The sequence below is a fragment of the Sorex araneus genome, chromosome 3, assembly GCF_027595985.1.
Source record: "Sorex araneus isolate mSorAra2 chromosome 3, mSorAra2.pri, whole genome shotgun sequence".
Taxonomy (NCBI): domain Eukaryota; kingdom Metazoa; phylum Chordata; class Mammalia; order Eulipotyphla; family Soricidae; genus Sorex; species Sorex araneus.
The window spans coordinates 66,200,278-66,223,851 of NC_073304.1; the positions used below are offsets into that span (position 1 = coordinate 66,200,278).

General features: G+C 40.4%; 1 protein-coding gene across 6 annotated transcripts in view; it reads left to right on the plus strand.

The window, feature by feature from the left end:
- Positions 1-23,574, plus strand: part of HEATR5A (HEAT repeat containing 5A) — a 106,185-nt gene that overhangs the window by 80,397 nt on the left and 2,214 nt on the right. For all 6 annotated transcript variants that reach the window (XM_055133064.1, XM_055133066.1, XM_055133065.1 and 3 more), the window contains 10 exons: positions 2,301-2,482; positions 4,415-4,483; positions 4,921-5,100; positions 8,420-8,642; positions 11,099-11,347; positions 15,091-15,218; positions 17,664-17,811; positions 17,910-18,182; positions 21,477-21,701; positions 23,067-23,218. In XM_055133064.1, coding sequence (XP_054989039.1) covers positions 2,301-2,482; positions 4,415-4,483; positions 4,921-5,100; positions 8,420-8,642; positions 11,099-11,347; positions 15,091-15,218; positions 17,664-17,811; positions 17,910-18,182; positions 21,477-21,701; positions 23,067-23,218 — 1,829 coding nt within the window. The remainder of the gene's footprint in view (positions 1-2,300; positions 2,483-4,414; positions 4,484-4,920; positions 5,101-8,419; positions 8,643-11,098; positions 11,348-15,090; positions 15,219-17,663; positions 17,812-17,909; positions 18,183-21,476; positions 21,702-23,066; positions 23,219-23,574) is intronic.

The following is a 23,574-nucleotide window of genomic DNA, read 5'->3' on the forward strand; positions in this document are numbered from 1 at the left end:
GTATTCATAATTATATAGTATTTATGTAAATTTTAACCATAAAATATATAATTATTTTTTGAAATGTTAGTGTTTAAATACAGTTTTGGTTTGGTGGGTTTTTTTTGTTGTTAGTTTTTTTTTTTTTTTTGGAGGCCACATCTATCAGTGCTCAGAACCTTCTTCTGACTTCCATGGTGCTTAGAGGTCACTCCTGATGATTGTGGGAAAGTGGAAGGAGTAACATATGTGGTGCCAGAAATTGAACCAGGACCTCCCGCATGCAAAACCTGTACTTCAGCCTATTTAACTGTCTCCCCAGCCCCAGATACAGTTTTAATGATTAAGTTTCTTAAATTGTCATTCACTTACATTTAGTAGACATGTCCAGTAACTTAAGTTTATGGAGAATAGTTATATTCCTAGAATGTGCATGTGCGTTGGCTAGTTCTCGGGGGTTTTATTTGGTTTTGGTTTTTGTTCTTGTTTTTGTTTTTGGTTTTTGGGTCACTCCTGGCTCATGCACTCAGGAATTACTCCTGGCAGTGCTCAGGAACCATATGGGATGCTGGGAATAGAACCCGGGTCAGCCACGTGCAAGGCAAATGCCCTACCTGCTGTGCTATCACTCCAGCCCCAGTTCTCAGGTTTTTTTCTGACTTAGAAATAAGTACAAAAGTATAAAAATATATTTAATTCTTGCTCATTTTTGCTTTATGGATATTATCTGAATATTTGAGCCTATATTAATATATGATAAACTTGATTGTAAAACCATTTTGACCTTTTATTCAGTTTTCTTTTTGTTCTGTTTTGTTTTATTTTGGGGCCACACCCTGTGATGATCAGGGGTTACTACTGGCTCTGTACTCAGGAATTACTCCTGGCAGTGTTCAAGAGACTGTATGGGATGCCGGAGATCGAACCCGGGTCAGCCACATGCAAGGCAAGCGCCCTACCCACTGTACTACTGCTCTGGCCCTCAGTTTTGTTTTGTTTTTTTCATATATAAATTTGTCTTTATTGTTTGATTTTAAAATTCACTTACGGGCATTCAGAAACACAATGTGTGTTTATCAAAATGACTGCAAAATATTCTTTAACAAATTATAAGGGCAAATATTGTTATTGCCTATCTTAGAGTATGAATTGGATTTTTCAAGCATTTATTAGCTCTAATTTGTGGTGAGCTATGTGCTAGATACAGTTAGGTATAAAATTAGCTTATCATAGATGCTTTCTAATATATATATATATTTTTGGCATTTTCGATCACACCCAGCATTGCACAGGGGTTACTCCTGGCTCTGCACTCAGGAGTTACTCCTGGTGGTGCTCGGGGACCATATGGGATACTGGGAATCGAATCCAGGTCAGCTTCGTGCAAGGCAGATGCCCTACCCACTGTGCTATCACTCCAGCCCCATAGGTGCTTTCTAATGTATGCTGTAATCCCACATAAAGTTATGGTTAGCAAAGGTTAGTTGTACATGAACATTTTTAATAGGAACATTGTTAAGTAATTGGTTTTTTATCTCAGTTATTAATATGTTGCAATAAAAGAACATATTTTTTTAGTTAAAAATATGTTTTTATGACACCCAACATTTGTATATGTGGCAAGACATATGAATGCAAGATAATTAAATCTATAAAGAACTACATAATACTATTGTCTTTAAACATTAAGTTGTTTAGCCTAAACATGGTATTAGGAGAATATTTAGATCACTGCCTAATTCATGAAATACCAAAGTCTACTAAAGCACTGTCTAATATACTTTCATAAGGATTTATGGGGGGAGGGGTCCAGAGTAATGGTTCAGTGAGTAAGGCTTTTGCTTTGCATGTGATTCACCCAGGTTTGATTCTTGCATCTCATATGATTCCCCAAGCCCTACCACGAGTGATCCCGAGTGCAGAGCCAGGAGTAAACCTGAGGACTGCTAGATGTTGCCTAAAAACCAAAAAGTCGGAAAAAACTTTTCATTAAATTTGTCATTAGCATTTTTTTTAAGTGTGCTAATTTTGTTTATAGCTTTTGTAGGGTTCCTTTTGTTGTTGTTGTTCTTGGGCCACACCCAGTGATGCTCAGGAGTTACTCCTGACTTTATACTCAATATTTACTCCTGTCAGTGCTCAGGGGACCATATGGGATGCTGGAGATCAACCTGCGTTGTCTGCATGCTAGACAAGCACCTACCTGCTGTACTATTGTTCAGGCCCCTGTTTTTAGTTTTAAAGTAATGAAAAGTAGAAATTGCCACTTAACAGATCTTAGTCTTGGTGTATTCTTTTTCTCAATTGTTGTAATCTTGTAGATGACTTTTTGGTGCTTCATCTTGCTGACTTAATTCGTATGGCTTTCATGGCTGCTACGGATCACAGTGACCAGCTTCGTCTTTCTGGCCTTGAAACACTGTTAGTTGTTATTCGGCGATTTGCAAGTATTCCTGAACCAGAGTTTCCAGGTCATGTGATTTTGGAACAGTATCAAGCCAATGTAAGCACTTCATTAGAAAATTTTATTGAACATCGTATAAAATGTCTGTAAATCTAAGTGGAGCTGTAACTCTAAAATGGAGTGCATATCTTGCTTATGGTTGAAAACGCAGTATCTCAAAAACCAAAAAAAGAAAAAAAGAAATTTAAAGGCTAGGAATGTGGCTTGAGTCAAAGAGCTCATGCCCTGTATATGTGAGGTCCTGGATGTGATCCCTGTGAAATCTTGTGGTCTTCTCTGGTACAGGACGGGACAGACAAAAATGCCTCATTGGCCACAGCTCATCTGCCTTTAATGGATAGTCCACAGTCCACAGATGATGTTATAAATATCCAATGGCCCTTGGCAAAAAAAAAAAAAAAACACCTTACACATTATAGGGTTCGGGGAATTGTCTTATACATAAATGAATACATATATCTACTAACATAAGATCAATATAGTCAGCATTGGTAAGCAGTATATTAAGAAAAGTAAATAGTTTATAATACAGATATTTTATGCTTAAAACATTTTTTCCATGGTTTTGGGGCCACACTTGATGGTGTTAAGATACTATATGTGATGCCATGACTCAACTCGAGTTGGCTGCTTGCAAGATGAACACCTTACCCAGTCTACTGTGTCTCCAGGTCTTGGATTTTTTATAACTCCAAAGGATAATTTTCATAAGTAAGCACTTCTTGGCAGTGAAGTGGAGAACAGAACTGTTTGGTGGTAAAATTTTTTATAAGATACTTAACATTAAACCATTACTTTATATTCCACTTAAGTCACTTGTATGTTTTATCTCTAAACTATTCTAGGATGGGATATCATATGTACCATATTTCAGCGCTTAATTATCACCACCGCATAATCAGTACACCACTGACTTATTCTCCCCCATTCCCAGTAGTATTAGCACAATTTTTTTTTAAACCTCACATAGTCAACACACATACAGAAACACATCACACCTTTTTTTTTCTCTTCTCCCCCTCCCCCCCCAAAATGTGGCATAATGCCTCCAAAGGTAATGCGGTGAAACATGGTAACTTCCTTAAAGGCCTCAAAACTTACTTGTTTGTTTGTTTGTTTGTTGTTTCTAGACTTGGAAGCCAAGTTTACAAAAGTTCTGTAAATTTTTTTAACCCATAGTATTTGGGATGTTGATTAATCTAGGAAAAATAAGGAAGGTAATAATTTGTATGTCATGTTACATATTCTGTGATGCCCTAGCAAACCTCTCATTATGATTCAGAGGCAGCTGCTGGTGACTAGTGTTTAGGGGACCAGAGCTGCTCAGCAGTGAGCAGTTGCAACCATGTCTTGTCAGCAGATAATGCCAGAGTATGCCTAGGGAGAAAGAGAAAGGAAGAGATTAAAGTTACCTAAAACTGTCATGTTAGAGTAAAATGTGGTAATTCAATTAATTAGGGATAGTGCTCTTATCTGCTTATCCTTAAAATGCAAATGTGAGAAATCTTAATTACAGTCACACCTCACTTAAGCAGGTTGTTTTCAGGAATCTTAATTAGTGCTGCACTCTTTGGCACTGGTTTTATTCTCTATTTACGCTCTCCTAGTTGTTCCAAGATGGCTCTTCTAGCACCCTTTTCAAGAGTGTCTTATGAGGAGATGTGCTTCTTTCCCAGTGTTCCCAGCAATAGTCTAAAGGAGAACTTTGATTTTTCCCACTGTGGGCCTTGGAAGCCAGATGCTGCTCTCAGCGCCGTAGTGACAACATGGGCTTAGAGTTAGAGAGACAGGGTTCCCCTAAAGGAAACTTGGATGTTGTTATCTAAAACAGGGAGACGTGTGGACAAGCAAAAACAACAGAGGTTTGTGATAAACTATTCCACATAAACTTAAAATGGCATTAATTAGAGTGGTGGCTTGGCTTGTGCTATGTGTTACTGATTCTTGGTATGGCCTCTTGATTCTTGCCAGGTAGGAGCAGCACTTAGACCTGCCTTCTCTTCAGAGACACCCCCTGATGTCACAGCCAAAGCATGTCAGGTAAACGGGGCTAAAGCTGAGGAAGTAAGATCCTCTCCTGGGAAGCAGTCCTCCAGTTTGTACCAAGTGTCTGGGTTTATAATTGTTTAACCATTTATCAAGATGCTCTTTTTCTTTCTTTTATTTGGGGAGAGAGGAGGAGGATTGGGCCACACCTGGCAGTGCTTAGGGCTTACTTCTGGCTCTGCCTTCTGCATGTGAAGCATGTACTTTGGCACTTTGAGCTGTCTTTTCAGTCTTGAAATGCTAATTTTTGGCTATCATTAATAGCAAGATCCCAGTGAGTTTCTATTGATAGCAAGATGAGTTTGATGATTAAATACCTGAGATGTTCATAAACTGTGCAGAACTCACAAGAGAGCTATTTGTAATTATATATATATAATTATATATTTTACTGATATGTATATATATATATATTTATATTTTGAAACTAGGTTTGCAGTGCTTGGATAGCAAGTGGAGTTGTAAGTGACCTTAATGATCTCCGAAGAGTTCATCAGTTGCTTGTTTCATCATTAACAAAAATACAAGCTGGAAAAGAAGCTTTTAGTTATATATATAATGAGAGTGCTTCTACCATGGAAATCTTAGCTGTATTAAAAGCTTGGGCAGAGGTTAGTACTTCTCAGTTTGTAACTGATATTTTGAAGATTTTTATAAACTTTAGACCTTAAACCATAAGTAAACTACTTTAAGCACAGTTTCACTCCTAAGGCTAATCAAAACCTTCAGCATGAGACTTTTTCCTCTTTGATATTTGGTCAAGCATTATGAAATGCTCTCCACTGCCTGTTACTTGCTGATTTAAGCAAAGCATTCATAAAGCTAAAAAGACTTTGTAATAGCCACTGGAAACTAATTTTTATTGAAATCTAAATTATTATGAATATGAGTTTATATGTTGTAGCACCTTTATAACAGATTAGTACTTTTTTTTTTATTGTAACACTATGATTTACCAAGTCATTCTTAATACAGTTGTTTTAGCCATTAAATATTCTAATCCCAATCCTACTATCACCATACCCAGTTTCCCACCCACCACCCCAGCCTACCCCTTGCAAGCACAAATAAGTTTACTTCATATTGTATGTTATAATACAAGGGCAAATGGAATTATCAAAACTTAGAACAATAAGTAATTTGTGATAATTGTTATATCTCTCAATGATGTTACTAAAGTCATTGTCTGAGGATCTCCTGTGGTGGTTACTGCTAGCTGCACCTTCTGTTTTATAGTTTAGGCTCATTGAGCTTGGTGGTCTTCTGTGTATCTCTCCAGTCAGATTTGCTGTGATCCTACTGGGCTGACAGTACATTGAAATTTGGAGATGTTGCATGATCACATACACAGTTGCACAGTCCAAGAGCTATAGATCTGAATCAGTTTAGTGTCTTGGTAGTTTGATGAGGTTCCATTGTGGAGCTTGGCCCCTCTATGTCAGAGGGGATCAGGTGTGGCTGCAGATCACTGTGCCTTCAGCAGAAAGGGGATTTGCCAGCCCCCATTCCAAGAAGCCCCCCCCCCCCCCCCGAGTTCTCAGCCCAGCCCAGTCTGCCTGGGAAGATTTGACAGTATCATGTTCTTTCAGAGATGTGATGCTTGAGCTGTTTCTGTACTGGCAAGATTGTGTGTGTGTGTGTGTATGTGTGTGTGTGTGTGTGTGTGTGTTTTGCGGGAGTGTGTGTGTGTTTTGCGGGACAGGGGGGTGGAGATGTTGGGTTTAAGTACTTTTAAGTATATGCTTTTAGTAAATTTGTATAATCTCTAAAACCTATTTTACAAAAAAAAACCCTCTCTGCTATATAGTGTTCTTTTTAGTTATTAGAGTCTCTGTGCTCATGTTTAAACCAATTACTACTACTTCCTGTTCTCCCTTCAGTAGACTTAATGACCAGCTGTGAAGGTCTGTGTAAATTGAGATCCATGATCTAATACCTGATATCTTTGAAATCAGATATATTTGAGGTTCAAAATTTGGGATTTTTTGAAAATTAACTTTGTCCATTTCATGTATCTTTCTAGGATATTTAAGGAGAGTACCATAGGCTCTTATTCAGCACAATGTGTGTGTGGTCACAGTTGGACATAGACGATACATTATGTGAATTCAGTTAGTTTTCCCACCAGCTTGGCTTCTGACAAACATCATCTTTTAAAACCTTTTATATTTTTAGAGTTATGCATGCTATATTGACTACTAATAATATCTTATAATCCTTTAAACAAACTGTGTTAAGCCTGTTTGGAGGTTATTTTTAGTGATTTGCTGGTAATTTGGTGGGGAATATTTTCCGTTTATTTCATCTTGGAGATTGCCTTTCAGAGCTTTATGTTGATATCGATGGCATGGCCATAACTAGGCCTAGGGAAACAGTGCTGTGGCCATTAGTACTCACTGTCATGTTGGAAAACAGCACAGTGAAAGCTTACTTGGTTTGTTGTTGTTTTTTTCTGGTTCAAGGGTTTTTCTTTTTGGGTTTTTGGTTTTTTGTTGTTGTTGTTGTTGTTCGTTTTGGTTTGTGGGGACTACACCTGGTGATTCTCAGGGGTTGCTCTTGGCTCTGCACTCCGAAATCACTCCTGGTTGTACTCAGGGGACTATATGAGATGCTGGGGATAGAACCAGGGTCAGCTGCTTGCAAGGGAAATGCCCTACTCACTCACCATACTATCACTCTGGCTCATACTTATTTGTAAATAATATCCCTAATGTATCTCATTAGAGGTAAAACCTTTGGAACTTTCTCCCCAACTTTTTTATAGTTACACTTGTGAACCTTCTTAGGATTACCATTCGTTTTATGTTCTGTATGCTAAAAAAAGTAAGTTTGGGTTCAGAACGATAGTGCAACTTGGTGGGGCATTTGCCTTGCAAGTGATCAGCCCAGGTTCAATTTCTGGCATCCCATGGGGCTCCCTGAGCACTGCCAGTAGTAATTCCTGAGTGCAGAACCAGGAGTGATCCCTGAGCATCACCAGGTATAGCCCAAAAAATAAAAAACAAAAACAAAAAAATTTTTTTAAATAAATATGTTTGCATCTTTTTTTTAATAAGAAGTATTTTATTGAATCACCGTGAAAAAAAAAATTACAAAGCTTTCAGGTTTAAGTCACAGTCAAATACTGATTAAACCCCCATCCCTTCACCAGTGCACATGTTCCACCACCAAGAACCCCAATACACCCCCCTCCCACCCCATCCCCCACCTAAGTAGCTAATGATATTCCCTTTATTCTCTATATACTTTGAGTACATTCCATATTTCCATCCAGAACTCACTATTATTGTTTGGAATTTTCCCCAACAATCAGGCCTACTGAATAGGCATCATCTAATAATTTCTCTTCATTGCTGAGAGTGAAGACTTTGAGTTTTGGGTTTCTAATATTTTAGCTCAGTTCACAGTCAAGATGGATGGCTGCACGAATCCGCTCTGGTGCCAAAATGGGTTAGGAGACCTCAGGATCACAGTCTATAGGCGCGGAGGGTCTGCTTCTCGTGCCTCAGCTCTGGATCATCTCTGGGCGGAAGGCGCGCCGGGAATGCCCCCCCTCCCAGGACCACCTACAGGCTACGTCACTAAAGAAAGTCCTACCTCCGGGTTGAGGGGTCTTAGAGGGTGACTCTCACCACGTGGGTGCTGCCACTGCCACCATTTTCGCTCAGAAAAACGGGGTAGAAAGGGAAAATCCCTCCCCGGGCTGCACGAGGTTGTAGTTCAGTTCACAGTCAAAATGCATGGCTGCAAGAATCCGCTCTGGTGCCAAAATGGGTAGGAGACCTCAGGATCACAGTCTGTAGGCGCGGAGGGTCTGCTTCTCATGCCTCGGCTCTGGATCATCCAATATGTTTGCATCTTAAGCAAGATAAAAAGTACAACTTTTCAGCAGGCACAAGATTTTCCTATTGACAAATCAACTTTTTACAGGTCTACATAATTGCTGTAGAAAGGCATAAAAACAACAAAAAGCCTTTGAAGAGTATTGCCTGCTCAGAAGACAGTGTCAGAGCTGGGTCCCATCCATCGGACGACCTGCTCGACTTAGTTCACGCAGACCTGAGCACCCTGAGCAGGCTCTGGCTTGCTGCACTTCAAGATTTTGCTCTCTTAACTTTGCCTTCAGAATTTGCCTCCCAGCTTCCAGTTGAAGGTAAAGAGGGAAAATATTTGCATAATTCATAGAGCAACAGTTGGTAACTTTTATTTTTCAAAACTACTTCAGCTGATAATATTTTCTGAAAAGTTTCTCCAGAATAATATTCATTCATGTAGTAAGTACTTGAAGCCTGCTGCAGTGTAGATACCCAGGCGTTAATTCTCTAGGTCCTACTTTATACTCATTTCACCTCACAAGATACTGTCAGGTCACATTTTTTCTACCAAACAACAGTTTATTTCTGTATCTCAACATCTTACCACTCACTCTGCTGTCGTCATATACAATATGTTGTGTATCTGGCAGATGCAAAGTTTCATTTAGCCATTTACTTTATTGTGAGTCTTTAGATATCGAGATGTACTAGGTCCTGAGTTAAGTTCATTCTTCCATAATTACCTTTTCATACCTTTGCCCTTTTTCAACTTGCTTCTTGTTATAATTCTACTGATTTGTTAAATATGTATATGCATTGATATGTATATATATATATTAGCGCTTTTTTTGCCTTTTTAAAAGTTAATGTAATTCTTTTATGTTTTGTATTTTTATATAGTATTTGATACATTGATCCAACTAGAATTTATATAGATGGAATTAAGAAATTGGATTGGAATCTAATTTTACAGTTTATTAATCCTACATGTTACAGATTGGATATCTGGTAGTTATTCTCAGTCTTACTCCATTTCAAAATGAATTTTTTTCCTCATAAATTTCAAATTCAACTGTCCTAACAAAATTTCAAGTGGGATTATACACAGAGATAGGTATAGTTTATTAGCACAGAATGGAAAAAAGCTTCATTTAATACCATCAGATGAATGATAATGAAGATAAATGTAAGTAAAAATTAAAATGTTAGGTGAAAAAAGGAAAATTATATATGTTTGCATATATGTCTATATATTTGGTTTGGACCACACCCAACTATGTTCAGGTCTTACTCTTGGCTCTGTGCTCGGTCACTTCTGGCAGAGTCAGTGGACCTAATGCAGTGCCAAGGATTAAATCTTCATGCAAAGCAAGTGCCCTACCCATTATACTATCTCTCTGGCCTAAAGAGCAGATTATGAAGATAAATCTAGTATAATGTCTTTAATTTTAATCACAAAATAGCCCATTGCCATATCTGGTTTTTATGGAACACACCCAGAGCTGTGCTCAGAGGCTTCTTCTAACTCTGCTCAGGAGTAACCCATGACAATGCTCGGGGACCCTAAATTCATATGTTGTGCCAAGGATTTGAACTGTTCAGCAGAATGAAGGCAAGTGCCTTAACGCATTGCCCCTTGTACCCCCACAACCATAACTCTCTCTCTTTTTTTAAAGACAGTTTTATTTAGAATTATAAGATTGTGTGGGAGAGACACCAAAAGAAGCAGGTTCAAGAGAGAATGCCCTCACTTCCATATCTTATACCCACTTCATGTTTTCTTCATTTTTGCCTTTTCGGTACATATAAACACAGAATAGTAGTATATGTAATTATGAATACAGCACCTATTGTGAAAGTTGAGAGTGTGTCACAGTGACTTAGGAAAAGGAAAAAGTGTTGGTGCAACCAAATTTTCATTTTGGGGTGGTTTTGTTTTGTTTTGAGGGAAACACAGCTAGTAGTCCTCAGGGGCTACTGCTGTCTAAATTGTTTAGGTATCACCCTTGGCAATACTGAGGGAACCATGCTTGCTGAGGATCAAGCCTAGGGCTCTACTAACATGCAAAGCATGTGTTCCAGTTCTCTGAAATATCTCCTCAGCCCCCAGGTTTTAGATTTATAGGGGTGGAGTGAGAGATTAGGTTATACCCAGTGGTGCTCAGGGCTTAATCTTGACTCTGCTCAGGGGTCACTCCTGGCAGTCAGTGCTCAGGCACCATGTGTGGTGCTGGGGATTGACAACCACCCTAACACCTGAACTATCATTCTGAACCTAGAATTTTCAAGAATAAATTTAAGAAAAGCAAAATGTCACTAATTAGTCTTAGAGATAACTAAATAGGTATTACTATTTATTTTAAGCGCAGATATATACACACCACATTATTTGCTTAAAATATTTTACGGTTAAGAGTTATCCTGTACATTTCTATTGAGTTCGGAGCCATACCAGCTTTATGACATAGCTGTTGTAGTCCTAGAAAATTAAAACTTTTGAAATAAAACACTGATAGTAGCTGAGCTGAATCTCCAAAAAACATGTCCAACTAATATTTGGACACCAACAAGTGCTATTTTTCTTTGTAAATAAAGGTGAAGAACAGACAAAACTTAACCTGGTGATAAAAGTTAGAAAGTAGCTAAGTAGCTGCTTTGTGCTATAAGAAGATTGGCTGCAAAGTGCTACAAAGGAACTTTGGAAAAGATGGAAAAGAGAATAGAGAAAATGAGTTCTCTTATTTTTCTTACTTATTTCTTCTTCCTGAACATATTTACCTTCCCTTTTTCATAGGTGGTGCTTTCTACACAGCAGAAACCAGTGAAAATGCAAAATTCCATTATTGCAACTCCTGGGCACTCATCCTCCATGCAACAGCACTGTGGCTTACAAGCACAGGTTTTATTGTGGCTGACCCAGATGAAGGAACATCTAATCTCTCCAGGCCTGTAACTCCGACTTCCATGTGTCAGGGTTCTTCATCTGGGGCTATAGTTAAGTCTCCCGAGGATGTCTACACCGACAGATTCCATCTTATTCTAGGTCAGTGTCCAAGTGTGCCTCACTGTCTATCAGCTATCAGTACTGGCTATTAACCATTAGGTGTTAGAAATAGCCTATAACTGAATGGACAACTACACATTTTATCAAATTGAAATCACTAATTGGCCACGGGGTCTGGTACTAAGGACTAGAACACATGCTTTTGCACTCAGAGTGGTGGATCTCATCTTAAGCACTGCGTGCTCCCCCAGCACCACTAGGAACAACCCCCAAGCACCGAACCAAGAGTAGCCCCCAAGCTTCAAAACAAAAGATTCAGTGACTGAGATTTTTACCAACTTTACAAGTGTTACAATATTTTTGAAAATTTATTCAAAAATACAGGGGCTGGGGCTGGAGCGATAGCACAGCGGGTAGGGCGTTTGCCTTGCACGCGGCCGACCCGGGTTCGATTCCCAGCATCCCATATGGTCCCCTGAGCACCGCCAGGGGTGATTCCTGAGTGCAGAGCCAGGAGTAACTCCTGTGCATTGCTGGGTGTGACCCAAAAAGAAAAAAAAAAATACAGGGGCTGGAGTGATAGCATAGCAGGTAAGCCAAAAAGAAAAAAAAATTAGAATCACGAGTTAACATTTAAAGTCAAGATGATCCCAGCACCACTGGGGAGGCCCCAAACCAACAAAAGTAACAAATAAATTAAAATTCTCTTCAAAAAATAGGTGACGTTGAAGATGAAAGAAATAAGGTGCATGTGTGTTTTCTTGGTGGTGCTGGCCACAGCGTGGCCCATGGCAGGCAATACTCAGCCCTGTGGTTTGGGCCTGACACTTCAGTTCTTGGGTCCAGCACTGTGGTGTTGCTTGGGCCATTTTTACTTTTAGCCTATTTTTCACTTTTCCTAGAATTTAATTTGTTTGTTTTATTTGGGGGCCATACCTGGTAGTGTTCAAGGCTTAGTCCTGGCTCTCCACCTACTGTACTATCACTTCAGCCTCTGGAACTTAATTTTTTAAGATTTTTATTTGCTTAATTTCTTTTTTGGGGGGATAGGGAGGAGAGGGTGAGAGGCAATGCTCAGTCTCTGCATTCAGGAATCACTCCTGGCATATGGGTTACTGGGAATAGAATCTGAGTTGGCTGCTCTTCCCAAAACTTACTTTTTAAAATGGGTAAATGTACACAGATACAGTAAGAGTTTTTGTTTGTTTGTGTTTGGCTATATTTGGCTGTGTTCAGAGAATCTACTCCTGCTTGGTACTCTGGAGTTATTTCCCTCATGTTTAAGACCATGCTGTGTCTGGGCTCAAAACCAACCTCTTACATACCATGTTTTCCAACCCTTTTAACTCCCTCTCTGCCCTAATGCAGTGTGATTTTATTTAATGTAATATGGAAATTACCCTTTCAATCGTTACCTACAAAAGAGTTACTGATCTAATTAAATGTAAGGGTAATAAAAGTAAACAAATTAAGTAAAATTTATGGTTCTTGGAACTTACATTGCTACTCCTTCCTGAATGTAACACCATACAGTCCCCGAGACCTGCAAGAAATGACCTCTGAGCTTTATAGCCAGGATTAGCTCCCAGGCACTGCCACGTGTGGCCCCAAACCCTCAGTTGTTCCCTTCCCCAAATTAAGTATGTGTTCATTTCCTTATCTCAGAAAGTGATAAAACAGAAATAGGAGAGATGGCACAGGAGTTAAGGTCTTGCATGTGCCCGACCCTGCAGGTTTAATACTCTAAACTGAGAATTACCTCATATACCTGGAAGTCCCCAAGCATCATCAGGTGTGACCCTGGGAGACCCCAAACACCATCATTACCTTGGGCCCTAAAAGTTACCCAGCCAGCCAGATTAACTGAGAATCACTAGGACCCCCTGAACACCACTAAGAATTGCTGGAATCCCCTAAGCACCCCCCAGAAATAATATTTATCAGGTACTATAAAAATGAAACAATACATGTGAAGTATTATGCCTCACTCTTGACAGTCACTTGATAATCTTAAATTTTAGTTTCAGTTTAAAGACTATGTTCTCAGATGTAATTTCTTATATTTTCTAATTTCGTGGGGCAGGTTGGTTGTTTGGATTTTGCGGGGAGGGGCGGGGGGAGGGTTGTTTGGGATTTTTTTGGCACTGTGATTTGCAATATTTCAGTTTGTTTATTTTGTTTTTTGATTTGGGGCCATGCCCAACTCTGTTCAGGGTTTACTCCAGGCCATTCTCAGGGAACCGTTTGTGGTGTTATGGATCTTCCTGGGTTTGGGCACATGTAAGACAAGCATCTTATTAACTTCCTGTACTATCTTTCTGTTCCTCTGCAGTACTTTGTTTTGGGGTTATATCCAGTGATGTTTACAGATTAGGGGCTGGAGTGATAGCATAGCGGGTAGGGCGTTTGCCGTGCACGCGGCCAACCCGGGTTCGAATCCCAGCATCCCATATGGTCCCCTGAGCACCGCCAGGAGTAATTCCTGAGTGCAAAGCCAGGGGTAACCCCTGTTCATCGCAGGGTGTGACCCAAAAAGCAAAAGAAAAAAAATCACTCCCAGCAGTGTGCAAAGGACCATCTGGATTGCCAGGGATCAAACCTTGTATAGGGCAAGCACCCTACCTGCTGTGTTCTCTCCAGCCCCTACAGTATTTGGGGTTTTTTTTTAAAGTATTTATTGGAATTATTTGGGAAAATGTGAGGGTAGAGAAAAAGAGAAGTACATGTTCAAGAGAGAAAACAGACTTCTGCAGAGTGGAAGTAAGCAAAGAAACAGAGATAAGCAAGCAAGATATATGTTCAGGGAAGAAAATAGGCTTAAGAAGTAAGCCCCCTGTAGTACTTTTAATAATAGACATTTTTTCAGGCCTAAAGTGTTTTAACACCACACTCACCACCAGCCTCTCCTACCAATTGGTGTCCCACCACCAGTGCCTCAAGGTCCTGTCCCACCTACTTAGCAAACTGGTCGTGTAGGCCAACTCTTGGGGTGTTATGTCAGCCATGTGTAATTCCCTTAGGTGTCTTACACTCCACATATAGGCGAGATCGTTCTGTTTGTCTCTTTTCCTCTGACTGACTTCACTTGGCGTGACACTTTCCAGTTCCAACCAATAGCAAGTTGCACTGAGTAGTATTTTATTGTGTATATATAGTGGGTTTCTTTTTTGGGGGAGGATGGGGGGTTGTCAAGATTGGGTCTTGAGGCCACACCTGGTGGTATTCAGGTATACAGCTGTGCTACTTATGGTGGTGCTCAGGAGACCATCTGTGATGCCAGAGATTAATCCCAGGTCAGCTACGTGCAAGACAAGAGTTTTGTACTATCTCTCAGCCTGCCACAGTTTCTTGATCCACTCATCTGTTCCACACTTGGATTGCTTCCAACTCTTGACTACTGTGAATGGTACTGCAATGAACATAGGAGCACAAATATCTGTTTGAAATTCTGTTTTTAGGCTCTTGGGGTGCATGCCAAGAAGTCTGATGCAGTTTAATTGCTGTTTTTACATCTTTGAACTGTCTCTGCAACCACACAATAATGCATACCCCTATTTGAGAATATTCTTTATGTATGTGTAGGTAAAAACAGTTTAGCAAGGAACTGCGGCTGGGCTCAATTCCTAGTACCGAGGGGGGGAAGGCTAGTAAATGACCTGCTGTATCACTTTTATTATTTTACATTCATTATGGTTTATTTGTAGTCCTTTTTGCTAAGATTTTTTGTTCGTGTTATCAAATTACAAATTTCAAGCCTTGCTATCTTTTTCTACTTTCTACAGGTATCAGTGTGGAATTTCTGTGTTCTTTACGCTCAGATGCAACCATGGAAAGCATAATTGCTTGTTTGCATGCATTGCAAGCCCTTCTAGATGTTCCTTGGCCCAGATCAAAAATTGGCAGTGACCAGGTGATTTCTTGGTTTTTGTTAGATTCCTAGAGATTTCAAGAAATAGGACAGAAACAGGTTCTGGTTACTACAGGGAACAGAGAGTAAACACTGAGAAGTAGAAAGAAAGCTAAAGAGCCTCACAGTGAGGCCTCAGAACTGGAACACTATCAGCGATAGTGCTGGTCCAGGAGTGGTTGCCACACTCCATCTCTGTTTCTACTGTGCTTATCTCTGTGCCAGCAACTCAAGAGTATCAGAAACTCCTCAGTGGAATGGTGATGAGGAAAATCCTTTAGTATGCTCGCCAGTACAGTAGCCAGTAGTTATATGTGGCATTCCTTTGTCACTGTCACTTCTGTGCACCCTGTCCTTCACCCTGTCACATCAGTATCTTATATTTCATTTCCCCAAAAGATAATCTGATATGCAGTTACTATATGTTTCTGTTAGCAGAGTTCTCCTTCCAAGCTGACTAGCCGATAGATGGAGTCAGACACCAGTGCCTGACCCAGTTCTGGCCAGAGGAGAAAGATCACTTTACAAAGTGTGCTACTTCCTTTGACTGTTTTCTCAAGCACCCTTGGCATCACGTGTACTAGTATATTAAAATTTTTTTCCTGGGCTTTTGCCAGTTATATATTTTTTAATGGAAAAGCACAAAGACTTGCTTTTATTCTAGAAAATTCACTGTTTCTGAGTTGGTGAATTACACTACAGCACATTTTCTAAAAGAACATCTTAAGGACCAGCTTCAGTATATTGTGGTTTGTGTTAACACCTTGTATAAATGATGTTCTGAGTTAACAGTTTAATAAAAAATGAAACCCATTTTCATTAGCTCTTCTGTTTTCTTAGGAAAAGTTTCATTTTTATTTCTTCTTGAATTCTTCATGTATCTTTATTCTGGCTGAGCTTTTGGCATCATTTTTTAAAACTTCTTGTCTGGTTCTATGCAATGTTTTAAAAAGCTATAAAGTCCTTTTTTTTTGCTTTTTTTTTTTTTTTTTTTTTTTTTTTTTTTGCTTTTTTGGTCACACCTGGCGATGCACAGGGATTACTCCTGGCTCTGCAGTCAGGAATCACCCCTGGCGGTGCTCAGGGGACCATATGGGATGCTGGGAATCAAACCCGGGTCAGCCGCGTGCAAGGCAAACACCCTACCCGCTGTGCTATTGCTCCAGCCCCCAAAGAGCTATAAAGCCTTGACAGCCTGGTCCATGGCTTTCCGAACAGTGCCTCCACCTCACTTAGTATATTATATCGTTGTCTCTTGAATGTTTAAAAAAATGATGGTATGATTTCTTCATAGATGCTCTTATTTAACTTAACTTTACCATTTATTAAATTTAAAGCTCCTGGGGCTGGAGCGATAGTACAGTGGATAGGGCATTTGCCCTGCATGCGGCCGACCCAGATTCGATTCCCAGCATCCCATATGTTCCCCTGAGCACCGCCAGGAGTAATTCCTGAGTGCAGAGCCAGGAGTAACCCTTGAGCATCACTGAGTGTGACCGCCCCCCCCCAAAAAAAAAATTAAAGCTCCTAATGAGGTTCCTGCCTGACTTGACTTCTACACGAGTAAATTTTTTTTTTTTTTTTGCTTTTTGGGTCACACCCAGCAATGCTCAGGGGTTACTCCTGGCTTTTGCACTCAGGAATTACTCCTGGCAGTGCTTGGGGGACCATATGGGATGCCGGGGATCGAACCCGGGTCGGCCGCATGCAAGGCAAACGCCCTACCCGCTATCGCTCCGGCCCCTACACGAGTAAATTTAAAACTTTTTAGATTGATTATTCTGTATGTTAAGAAAAGTAGAATAGGGGCTAGAGAGATGGTACAAGGTTAAGGCTCTTGCTTTTATGCAGCTACACTGGTTAAGATCTGACACTGAATAGGATCCCCCCAACTCCACCCAGGTAATTCCTGAACACAGAGCCAGAAGTAAACCCTGAGCACTGACAAGTGGGGTGTTAAAAACAAAAAATATTTTAAAGACAATAACCAATAGAAAAGTAGAAAATGAAATGTAATTTGTTCAATGTATTTTACTTTAGATAGTGATTCTATGGTTTATTTATTTGCAATCCACTTTCAGTGCCATACTTCTATAGCATTCTTGTTATTACTAGAAAACCATAATGTAAATCTGAGACTGTTGGTTTTTATTCCTTTGCCAAGTTTTTCATCTTGTTTTGGCAATATCTTATTTTTCCAGCTTAGAATCTGCATGAAAATTACCTTTTTATCTTAGTGTTGTCTCTTATGGGGTTTGCACACAAAAAAACAATGTGGAATTGGTTAAAGTGGAGCAAGTATTACAAAACTTTCCCTTTTTGTGTGTGAGTAATATGTTACTTTCTCTTCATGAGTTTTGTCATGGCATTTCACATAGGTTTGTTTGTTTGTTTGTTTTTTAGGCTGTACTTTCCAGTTCACTGTTTTTAAAATATTTTCTATTATAGGACTTGGGTATCGAGTTGTTGAATGTACTCCATCGAGTTATTTTGACCAGAGAATCACCTTCCATTCAGTTGGCTTCGCTGGAAGTGGTAAGGCAGATTATCTGTGCAGCACAAGAACATGTGAAGGAGAAAAGACGAAGTGCAGAAGGTAACTATTAATCTAAAATGCCACTGGAAATAAACCTATCAGGAAGCATTTACTGCACATCTCCAGTAAACATTTGCTCTATTCTTTCTGTCTTTCAGTTGATGATGGTGCTGCTGAAAAAGAAACCTTACCAGAGTTTGGAGAGGGAAAAGATACAGGAGGACTTGTGCCCGGAAAGTCTTTGGTTTTTGCAACACTGGAATTGTGTGTATGCATCCTAGTCAGACAGCTCCCAGAACTAAATCCTAAATTGACGGGCAGCCCAGGAGTGAAATCTGCCAAGCCACAGGTGCTGTCAGAAGATGGAAGTAGGTTGGTCTCAGCTGCGTTAGTCATCCTCGCAGAGCTGCCTGCCGTGTGCTCCCCAGAAGGTACGCTGTGGACTCTGCTTGCTCAACTTGGTGCTGAAAGGGGAGACAGATAGTGAAGATAATGGTTGCTAATCCAGCCCACATTAAATTAATGCTCACCTGAAAGTTTTAGATTTGTTTTGTAATCTTCCGTGATAAACATGACATTTTAGTAATCTGCTTTACTGAAAGGGTGAAAGTAAATATTGACAGCAATATTGAGACAGCAAGTGCTATAGACAGGTCTATACTTCTGTGACTAATAATATCTTTGTTTCTTTGGTTTTGGGAAGCCACACATGGTGTGCTCAGGACTTACTCCTGGCTCTATACTCAGGGGTCATTCTTGATGGAGCTTAGGAGACCACCCGTATGTGATGTGGCTCAAGTCTTGTTCACGTTCGAGGCAAGAACCTTACCCATAGTATTCTCTCTCCAGCCCCCATGACTAATAACAGTTTAAACTAATTATCAGTGGCAATTACGAGCACTGGGCGTTATTTTGTGTGCATGTTGGGGAGTGAGGCAGTGTATACAATGTCAAATGTGCTTTCCCTACCTTAGTGATGACACATTTGTCATCATATGCAGTTCTATTTGGAATAAAGTGCATTCTTTCAGTATAGCACTTAAGGCTCTTCAGAAGGCTCTACTTCCCTCTTCCTTATTCCTTCTGTATGACTTTTTTGTTTTGGGGTTTTGGGGACATACCTGGTGGTTCTCAAGGCTTACTCCTGGCTCTGCACTCATGGATCACTATCAGGGGGCCATATGTGGTGCCAGGGATCAGACCAGGGTCAGCCACATACAAGGAAAACACCCTGCCCACTGTATTAACTCTCCAGCCCCCTGAAAGAAATTTATTTAGAGGAGCTGGAGCCATAGTACAGTAGGTAGGGCATGTGCCTTGTACACAACTGACCAGAATTCAGTTCCCCACGTCCCATATGGTACCCCAAGCACTGCCAGGAGTAATTACTGAATGCCAAGCCAGGAATGACCCCTGCCCATTGCTGGATAATGGCCCAAAAACAAAAGAAAAAAAATTTTTTTACTTAGTTGTGAGAAGAGAGAAAGAGAGGAATATGTATTCAAGAGAGAACACAGGCTTCTCCAGAGTGGAAAAAGCCTGTGTGACTTTTTTTTTTTTTTCCTTTTTGGGTTATGCCCAGTGATGCACAGGTGTTGCTCCTGGCTTTGTACTCAGGAATTATTCCTGGCGGTGCTCAGGGGACCATATGGGATGCTGGGGATCGAACCGGGGTCAGCCGTGTGCAAGGCAAATGCCCTACCTGCTGTGCTGTTGCTCTGTCCCCGCCTGTGTGACTTGACTGACTTCATGCCCAACCCATTGTCCCTGTTATTTTTTTGATATGAAGCAGTCCCATCACTTCTCTTTTTTAAAATTCCGCCTTCCTTTGAAGTTTGGCTTCAGACCTCCTCATCTGTGAAAGCTTCCCTATAACTCAGGCTGACATTGTACTCTGCTTTTTTTTATTTGTTTATACATACAAATTACATATTTTTTCTATGTGTAACTATGTCATTTTATATGTCATAGAGATACGTAATTATTACACACATTGAAGATAAACATGTCTGTTTATAGTAAAGTTTTGTAGCCTCTAGGAAATCCGTGTAGCACATAATAGGTACATAGTACTTACCAGATACTTAGTTGGTAACCATCTTTTATGTTTTCCTTGAGCCATTTATGTTCTGTCTTATTTTGACTTTAATTTGACGTAAAATCTCTATTCCTTGTTCACATGCACTGCCTTGTATCGGGAGTGGCTGAAAAGTGACTAGCAGATGGGGCCAGAGCGATAGAACAGGGGGTAGGGAATTTGCCAACCCAGGTTCGATCCCTGGCACCCCATATGGTCCCCCAGCCCTGCCAGGAGTGATTCCTGAGTGCAGAGCCAGGAGTAAACCCTGAGCATCACTGGGTGTGACCCACAAAGAAAAAAAAAAAGGTAAAAAAGTAAGTGACCAGCAGAAGATTAGAGGGAATATGAGCAGCCTCTGGGAAAATTTAACTGACAGCTTTAGTTGTTCAGTTTTGTGGGGTATACACCCATGATGGTCACAGCTTACTCCCGGCTCTGCACTCTGGGATCACTCCTAGAGGACCAGGACCCAGAGGACCATATGGACTGCCCAGGGTCAAATCAGGGACAGACATGTGCAAGGCATGTCCTACCCGCTATACTATCGCTCTGGCTCCAACTACTTTAGTTTTTGTCTCTTCTCTTTAATCTTAAATGTAACTGGTTTATTATGTTAGTGAAAACTCTAATATTTAGTATTGAGTGGATCACTAAAAGTTTGAAAAGAATTAACAAAATTTATTCACATAGATAGTGGTAGTAGTTACATGACATTGTGAATATACTAAGTATTACTGAACTACACATTTTAATTAAAACAGTTTTTTGTGTGTTTTTTTTTGGCGGGGGTGGGGAGTACACCTAGCTCTGTGCTCAAGGATCACTCCCGTTGGTGCTCAGGGGATTTAGTGGGGAACTCGGAACCAAATAGGATTGAATCCAGTCAGCACATGCAAGGCAAATGCCCTGCCCTCTGTACTAAACATTTATAATTGTTTATGAAAAAAAATGTGAAGACCCATGCTGGGGGGATAGATAGCTCAGATAGAGAAGGGACCACCAAGTAAAAGGTGTTTAGAGTGTCGGCTTGGGATTGGAGATGTGTGCTGAAAGTAGACTATAGACTGAACATGATGGCCATTCAATCCTTGCATTGCAGACCACAGGACCCTGAAGGATAGAGAGAATAAAAGAGAATGTGCCTGTCACAGAGGCAGAGCGAGGGAGGGCCGGGAGGTGGGGAGATGGGAGGGATACCGGGATCATTGGTGGTGGAGAACGGGCACTGGTGGAGAGATGGGCACTCGATCATTGTATGACTGAAACATAAGCACAAAAATTTGTACGTCTGTAACTGTACCCCACGGTGATGGTGATTCTTTTTTTTTTTTTTTTTTTTTTTGCTTTTTGGGTCACACCCAGTGATGCTCAGGGGTTACTCCTGGCTCTGCACTCAGGAATTACTCCTGGCGGTGCTTGGGGGACCATATGGGATGCCGGGGATCAAACCCGGGTGGGCCGCGTGCAAGGCAAACGCCCCACCCGCTGTGCTATCGCTCCAGCCGCCCACGGTGATTCATTTTTTAATAAAAAAATTTTTTAAAAAAATGTGAAGACCTACCATCCTTTGATGTGTCTTCTCATTATCTTTTAAGAAACTATTTATTGATTGAAGTGTAGAATGTTTTTGAAATTTGTCTTACAGGAAGCATCTCAATTCTCCCTACTATCTTGTACCTCACAATTGGAGTCCTCAGAGAAACAGCTGTACGGTTACCTGGAGGCCAAGTCTCCTCAACAGTGGCAGCTTCCCTCCAGGCTCTGAAAGGAATAATATCTTCTCCCATGGCCCGGGCCGAAAAGAGCCATAGCGCTTGGACCGACCTTCTTCGTAGTGCTTTATCAACAATTCTTGACTGTTGGGATACAGGTAACTAAGAATACTTGGAAATATTTGTTTAGTTTCTGGAGTGAAGAAGGTGCATGCCTTGTGTACAGCTGACCCTGCTTCAAGCGATTAATGTGGTCTAGAGGTGATTATAGACTACATATATTTGGTTGTTGTCAAAGCAACTTACTGTAAGGTTGAAATCACACAACTTTAGTTTCATGGAGCAAAATGGAAGAATATTCATTAAGAATATAGTCAGAAAAGAGTGTTATGACAAGAATACAACAGTATAAAGTACAGTGTTGGGGTCCAGATGCAAGGTAAATTCAGGATCAAGTATAGGTAACTCTTGACAGAAAACTGAATAAAGTTTGGATTTCTTTTTTTTTTTTTTCAAAGTGAAACACTAGTTTGAGTTATTGCCTATGAAGAAAATAAATATAAGATATGGGGGACTAGAGAAGTAGTAAGGCAGGTAGGGCACTTGCCTTGCACACAGCTAACCTGGGTTCAGTCCCCTGGGCCCCATAGAGTCCCCCAAGTACTGCCAGGAGTAAGCCCTGAACACTACTATATGTAGCCATAACCCAAAGATTTAAGTTTAGGACTAGTCAATTCCCCATCACTGCATGTGGTCCCTTGAGCATCTTTCAGCACAGAGTACAAAGCAGGAACTAGTAAAGGACATGAACAGGACGTTTTCATCATAACATTCCCCTACACTGCTCACTTATCCTGGGACAGTGAACCTAACATGTAAGTCTTCGAATGCGGAAGGAAATGGAATTACCCGGAGAAACCCCACACAGACAAACATTGGGAGAACATGGCAGCATTCACACAGTGGCTCTAGGCAGGACCTGAATGTTCTCCCTTAGAACAGTATGATGAAATGTTATTCAAGGACCTGTTATATGTATTAACTAGTATCTCGGCTTATAAAAAAAAGTGTCAATTCTTTGGTAATTCTTTGCTTTGCAATTCCTTATAAAGCACTTTCTTTACAATTCATTTTTGAACACACCTAGCTGTGCTCAGGGCTTACTCCTGGCTCATGCTTAGAAGTAACCATATATGGTGCTAAAATTAGACTTTAATCAATCTTGGGTTAACCACATGCAAGGCAAGTGCCCTAACCCCTCTACTATCTCTCTGGCCCATCACCAGGAATTTCAAAATCTATCAGTACTGGGTGAGAGATAATCCAGTGAATGAGGTGCTTGTATGCCTTCCATGCAGCTGCCAAGGCTTTGATCTCAAACTCCCAAGCACCACCAAGTGTGGCCCCAAAAGAAGAGTCTATCAGTGTATGGTTGTGTTTATCTGTTTTGTAAAAAATAAGAATATATGACCACCAAACTAGAGAGTAAATGCAGCAACATTGGGATCGTTTCTTGTCAATAGCAGGAGCACACGGAGAGCTGGATGAAGTCAGTCTGCTCACAGCCATCACAGTCTTCGTCCTGTCAACCAGTCCAGAGGTATCTACCATCCCTTGCCTGCAGAAGCGCTGCATTGAGAAATTTAAGGCTACTCTTGAAATAAGAGATCCTGTGGTAAGTGTCTTTAGCCAAGAGATGCTCCTAAGAGAAAATATGTTTAGATTCTTGCCAAACTTTTCTTCGTTACTTTATCACCAATCACAAGTACAAGAATCACACTTTATTTTCAGATTTGAGCTCATTCCTTTTCTTGGAGTGACAAAGCCAAATAGTAATATTCTTGTTCTTTGACCCTGAGGATAGGTAGAGAAAGATAAAAATAATTAGGGGAACCCATCTTGTCCCTAGGGCCTCAGAGACTATAAGGTGCCACTCAGGCAAAGCATGCAGTTCAGCTCTTTGAGGTATCTCCTGCCCCTTAGGAATTGCTTGAAAGTTGACTTCTGTATTTTTATCCACATTTGAATTTT